We start from the raw sequence: 6,623 nt of genomic DNA, 5'->3' as shown, positions 1-6,623 counted from the left end.
TGGACCTGTGTTTAAGCAGCTGATCCACTTGAGTGTTCCTCTCTTGACTCTGAATCTCACCATTCCCTCCTGTCCCAAGCCTCAATTCTCCCCGCTGCATCGCAGCATTGTTTCACAGGCAGACACGGAGCACTTTACAAGATGAGCTCCTGGAGGACACTGCACTCCACATTATAATGAGTTTCTCTGGGACATGAGTTGACAATCTCTGCTTTCACATACCAGGCCAAACCCACTCAAGGGATGCCTCTCCAGTCTTTCTATTTTTAACAAACAAAAAAAAAGTCCTGAAGACACACGGATTTTCTAGGTTCCACCGCTGCAACAAATTATCGATGTGGATGTTTCAACAACTGAGCAGGAAAACAACTGTCACATTACATTAATACCATAGCTGGGTTTTGTCCAAGCTATTTCCATATCTCGTTCTCTGCCCTAGACATATCACTATCCCTTACTGATCTGTGTGAATTAAAAGAGCAAAGATGAGGAGTTTAGGTGTAAGCATATTAACATAAGTGAGCACATCCCATTTTGCGCTATAGATGTCATCCAAAAGCAGAGAAAAGGGTGATTTTTACAGCATGTGCTCATCAAAGTTTAAAAGAAATTGAGTGTGCCCTGCTCCTTCCTAAGGCAACACAGGAGAGCAGATGCCGCCCCCATGCAAGAGAGGAGCCTCAGTTGTTGGCACCGAAGTAACCTCATCACTCGTTGATTAAATAGAAACTCGACCGGCCTTTTCTTTTCGGTGGAAAAATGAAAAGCCGTGGGAGAGAACGCCCGCGCGGCTTCCCTCGCACCCTCCGCCAAGCCCGAGCATCGCGGGTTGGCGGCGCCGCACCTGGCCGGGCACGGGCGGCTGCTGATCGCGGGGGCCGAGCGGGGCTGCGGCCCCTTCCCGGCCCCTCGCAGCCCCTGCCCGCCGGCGCTGACCCCCGGGGGCTGCGCTGGGCTCCCTATTTGGCCATGCGGCGGCCGGGGCCGCGCTGCCCCGCGCCTGCCTTACATGGGCCGGGCGGCCGGGGCTGGCCCGGCTCCATTCATGGCTGCGCGGCCGCTCGGGGCCGCGGCAGCGACCAAATAAGGAGAAGGTGGCTGCCCCGGCCCGCCGGGCCCCGCACCGCGCTGCCCCTCGGGGGGTATAAATCGGGGCGTCTCCGCCGAGCCAGCAGCCCGGGTCTCCTCCGCTGCGCCCCCGCCGCCGGTGCTGGTCTGGTGAGTAGCGCAGCGCCGAGGGGCGGGCCGGGAGCCTTTGGGTGGGACGGGACGGGATGGGACGGGATGGAGTACACGGGAGGGATGGAGTACACGGAGGGATGGACGGGAGGCACCGCCGGTCGTGCAGGCGCGGCCGGGGCCGGGGCCGTGCAGCTCCCGGCTGGCGCTGCTCCTGCCGGGAACACCGCCCGCGCCGCGCTCCGGGCCGGACACATCCCTGCGATTTAAAAAGCTTTCCCTCCCTTCTCGATCTGCGGCCAGAGGGATCCGCTAATGACGCCCTCATTGAGCATTTTGCAAGCTGGGGCGGCTTTTAGAGCGCGGAGAAGAAGGCGGCTGACGGATCCCGTTTAGAGCCCTGCCCAGCAGCCGTGGAGCATCCTCCGGGACAGCTCAAATTTCCCGCTCCGCTCCCGCCGCAGCGAGCCGGCCGCGCTGCCGGGATGGCGGGCGGGAGGGCGAGGACGGGCTGCCCGCGGGGCTCTGAGCCGGCTGCCCTGCTGTTTTCCAGGTTCGTGATTCCTGCCGAAGATGTGTGACGACGAGGAAACAACCGCGCTGGTGTGCGACAATGGCTCGGGGCTGGTCAAGGCGGGCTTTGCCGGGGACGATGCCCCCAGGGCCGTTTTCCCGTCCATCGTCGGTCGCCCGAGGCACCAGGTAAATTCAGAGGCAGGACCGAGGCAGGACACTCCATAACAATGGGTTTTTTAATGAAAACATTTACAATTTGTACTTTTTTTTTTTTTTTTTTTTTTTAATCCTGGATAAATTACTGCTAAGGTTGCAAAGTAATATGAAGTATCTTTGGTCAGTAGAATGCTAGTTTCCCTCTGTATTGTCCTGTTTACAAACTCCTTTTCCTGCTCATGATATTGCGCAGTTTACTTTCAGTCAAATTTTTGGAAATCAGAAAGAAACAAATAAGAAAAAAGAATATTAATATAAGAGGTGTATTATAAATGGGGGGAAATATATTAATCTCATGGAAGGAAAAAAAGATTTTATGAGAACACCCCGGATTCTGTTGGCTTAATATTTTAATAATGTTAAATTTATTTTCGCAAACAGCCTTTCAGGGGTGTGACTGCTAGTACCTTTCTTGAAAATAAGATAGTTAGAATTGAAGGATCATAGAATATCTTGACTTGGACGGGACCAACAAGAATCATCAAGTCCAATTCCTGGTCCTACATGGGACAGCCCTGGGAGTCACACCATGTGCCTCAGACAGTTGCTGAAATTCTGCTTGAATCCTGTCAGGGCTGGTGCTGTGGCTCCTTCCCTGGGGAGCCTGTTCAGTGCCCAATCACCCTCTGGGTGAAGAACCTTTTTCTAATATCCAGCCTAAACCCCTCCTGACTCAGCCTCAGGCCAGCTGTCTGTGATGTAGTTGTTTGGGCTCTGTGATGTCATCTTCCTCAAATAATGCTTTTCTGTGTTTTCTTCTCTTAGGGTGTTATGGTTGGTATGGGTCAAAAAGATTCCTATGTGGGTGATGAAGCTCAGAGCAAAAGAGGTATCCTTACTTTGAAATACCCAATTGAACACGGCATCATCACCAACTGGGATGATATGGAAAAGATCTGGCACCACACTTTCTACAATGAACTCCGTGTGGCCCCTGAGGAACACCCTACTTTGCTCACAGAAGCCCCCTTGAACCCTAAAGCTAATCGTGAAAAGATGACCCAGATCATGTTTGAGACCTTCAACGTACCTGCTATGTACGTGGCAATCCAGGCTGTCCTCTCCCTGTATGCTTCTGGTCGTACAACAGGTAAAACAAACAAATAAACACCATTTAGGTTCTATTTCCTTTCAGGAACTCTCCTTCCTTTCCATTCTAAATAGGAAAACACATTAAATTTACAGAAAAATCGGTCTTTTTGGTTTATAGCAATTAATGATAACAGTAGCATAAAAGCCGGTACAAAATAGGTCCACATTGTTCTTGCCACAGACAATTTGCATTGCTTTTGGAGAGGCACCATGGAACTGGCTGTGGCACTGCTTGTTGTGGTGCAAATGAGGAGACAGTCCTGTAGGGATACTGCAGTCACAAAAGTGTTAAACCAGTTTAAGGGTTTAGACTGGACCAAAGATGCCCATTATCAGACCAAGACAATCACTATTGCAAATATTCTTACCGCTCAGTAGAGAAGTGGTGGAAGGCAGGTTTTATGGATTATCCTAAAGTATGTGTGGAGCAACTATTCTGTGTGAAAATTCACACCCCTTACGAATGTCCAGGCAAGCAAAGGCAGAAAGAATTGGAAAGATCTTTGTGACTGAAAAAGAATTATGCTACTTTATACTGCCTGAAAAATCCTTTATTTTGTTGTGTTTCTTGCTGTGTCCTGTGTGTAAGGGCTCTAAGCATTCTCTAGGTGATGGCAGCTGCTCTCTGACATTTCTCTCCCAGGTATTGTTCTTGACTCTGGAGATGGTGTCACCCACAATGTGCCTATCTACGAAGGGTATGCCTTGCCTCACGCCATCATGCGTCTGGATCTGGCTGGCAGGGATCTGACTGACTACCTCATGAAGATCCTCACGGAGCGTGGCTACTCCTTTGTGACAACAGGTCAGTCCTTCAGCTTTTCCCTGCTGTGAAAACCCTCACGTCTCTCTTGGCCCACCATCTTCTCTAGTGTTGTGCTTATCCAGACCTAGATTTGATTCTCCTATATCCACAGCGGAACGTGAGATTGTCCGTGACATCAAAGAGAAACTGTGCTATGTTGCACTGGACTTTGAGAATGAAATGGCCACTGCTGCCTCTTCCTCCTCTCTGGAAAAGAGCTATGAATTGCCTGATGGTCAAGTGATCACAATTGGTAATGAACGTTTCCGCTGCCCTGAAACCTTATTCCAGCCATCCTTCATTGGTAAGTGTTCCCAGGAAATTCTCCTTTCTGTAGGAGGTATGAATGAATCAGAAGATTTGGAAGGTGCCCTGCTCCCCTTCCTGCTTACCTAAATTTGGCACAAAATCCGACATGAATGAATAATAATTTAGATCATTTGGTTCCTATAAGATGGGCTTGATGTGAGCTAATCTGGTAGTTAGCTGAGTTCCAGGCTCTTGCTGCAAGGTTTAGATCAAGTTTTAAGGTCACAGTTTTGTAATGATAAAACATACAGTTACAATACCATCATTAAGGAGTTGGACTCCGTGATCTTTATGGGTCCCTTCCAGCTCAAGACATTTTACGATTCTGTGTCACTGATGGTAAGAATAGCCTTCAGAGCTGTATTTGTAAGGCTTACACTCGAAACAGTATCTATTTCCATGAAGAAGTAAAGTGTCAGAGAGGGGAAGGACATGGAGTGAAGGTGTGTGTGTATTTATATACACTCTAATTAACATTGCCATGGTCGAGATGGTAAGCCTTGCTGGTCGTGCACGCAGCTGACAGATGCAGCAAATGTTACACTCTTAAGTCCCAAGTAGTACATGCAGTTGTTCATCAGCTGACTTCTTACTGTGGATCCAGTGTCAGCCCTTTCAGGAAGCACCTGTTAAAATTAACAAATTGGAATGCAACCTACAACCACTTGCTTCTTGTTTCTTTTTTCTTACCATCAAGTATGAATATCTTAATTCTGTGTCACGGTTATGTCTTGCCTTGATGATTCTGAGTGGTATAGACTATATTTTGGGTATACTGAAGAAGTTACTATTGTCTTCTTTAGTTCTACTTCAACTATTTTTATTGTCTGCATTTGCTGTCTTCACTATATTCAGCTAATGCTTTCAGTGAGACTGATGTAAAACAATAGTCACGTTTTCTGTTCTTGATACCCTTCTTCCACTGACATTTACTAAATGAGTTTATCTCACGTCTACTTGTTATCTTACTTGCTATATTTTGAGTCTCTTGCCTTTGCACATGCATTATGATTCTTACCTTTTCTAACAAATAATGTTCACTTCCTAAATTAGTTTTGTAATTCTCTTTTTAAAATATTTTTCTGTAACACTTTATAATCAGGAAACATTTTTACAAGAAAAGGGCCAAAGAAGTTCATGTTAGCAATGATCAGGAATGCCAACGTTTCATTTCATGGAGACCTCTTGTATAATTCACTGGCCTACTGTCTTTTTTTCCTCAAGGTATGGAATCTGCTGGTATCCATGAAACTACCTACAACAGCATCATGAAGTGTGATATTGATATCCGCAAGGACCTCTACGCTAACAACGTCCTCTCGGGCGGTACAACAATGTACCCTGGCATCGCTGACCGCATGCAGAAAGAAATCACTGCCCTGGCTCCTAGCACTATGAAGATCAAGGTGAGAAACTTGACTCTGTGTTATAAAGTGTGGATAAACGTGGAGACAATGTCAGCTTCATTAAACTGGGATGTGGGAACAACTCAAAAATGAGATCAAGAGCTGATGGGCAGATGAGCAGAAATTCCATTTAATCAGAATAATTATCTTGGTTAGAAGAGAAGAAAATACAATTACAGATTTTTTTAAATACATTACATGCATTTTAAGAGCTGCTGAAGATCAATACCATTATAGAAATGTTCTTTACTTGATTGAGGAAATATCTACTGGTATGTAGCATTGACAATGCACATTCACTGTTCAGAAATGAGGATTTTGTTGCTTTTCTTTATCCTAGATCATTGCTCCTCCTGAACGCAAGTACTCTGTCTGGATTGGTGGCTCCATTCTAGCATCTCTGTCCACCTTCCAGCAAATGTGGATCAGCAAACAGGAGTATGATGAGGCTGGTCCATCCATTGTACACCGCAAGTGCTTCTAAGCACTCCCCCCTCAATTTACTCCCACTCAGGATGACGACAATATGCTTCTTGGAGTCTTCTGGCAAACCTTCCCGAACTCTTCAGTCATTGTACAGTTTGTTTACACACCCGTGCAATTTATTTGTGCTTCTAATATTTATTGCTTTATAAATAAACGAGATCTGGGACTTGCAACCTACAAAATATTGTCTTTTGTCTTATTTCAAGTATTTTTTGGTCAGAAAAATGAGACTAAATCCCTGGGATTTGGAAACTCCCATCAGACTTATGAATACTTTTACTGCGTCCATGTCCTAACTGATATATGCGTGTTAGGTCATGGTTTTCTATTAGTAACAATTTACACTTTATAGTTTTAATTTTGAAATTTGGAACAAAAGAAGCAATATATTTCAAGGCTTATAAAGAAAAAGCCTTAGGGCTGAGCCAGTAAGTGGAAAAAGTGAAAGGAAACCTCTCATACTTACTCATTCACTTTAAAAAGATTCTTCTACCCCATTTATTGTAACCCAGACATTTTAATATTCATTTATTAAAAGCCAAAGATTCTGTAAAAGAATTATGTTAATACATTTAGAATATGATTTATAAATAATTAGCTCAATCATAAAGAGC

The 6,623-nt window shown here is 45.7% G+C and overlaps 1 protein-coding gene across 2 annotated transcripts; it reads left to right on the top strand.

Moving 5' to 3' along the window:
* Positions 1–1,114: 1,114 nt before the first annotated feature.
* On the top strand, positions 1,115–6,189 carry ACTC1 (actin alpha cardiac muscle 1). Of its 2 annotated transcripts, XM_064713984.1 has the most exons (7): positions 1,115–1,218; positions 1,733–1,881; positions 2,677–3,001; positions 3,647–3,808; positions 3,921–4,112; positions 5,342–5,523; positions 5,864–6,189. In XM_064713984.1, exons 2-7 carry the CDS (start codon positions 1,753–1,755, stop codon positions 6,005–6,007), a joined length of 1,134 nt encoding a protein of 377 aa, XP_064570054.1. In that variant the 5' UTR covers positions 1,115–1,218; positions 1,733–1,752; the 3' UTR covers positions 6,008–6,189. The 2 variants fall into 2 exon arrangements, with proteins under 2 accessions (XP_064570054.1, XP_064570053.1); XM_064713983.1 differs by lacking the exon at positions 1,115–1,218 and having other exon boundaries at positions 1,612–1,881; positions 5,864–6,187.
* The last annotated feature ends 434 nt before the right edge of the window (positions 6,190–6,623 follow it).

Source organism: Zonotrichia leucophrys, chromosome 5 (genome assembly GCF_028769735.1).
Source record: "Zonotrichia leucophrys gambelii isolate GWCS_2022_RI chromosome 5, RI_Zleu_2.0, whole genome shotgun sequence".
Lineage (NCBI taxonomy): Eukaryota > Metazoa > Chordata > Aves > Passeriformes > Passerellidae > Zonotrichia > Zonotrichia leucophrys.
Note: the sequence above shows the minus strand (reverse complement) of the source record. Positions and strands in the feature narration are given on the sequence as shown.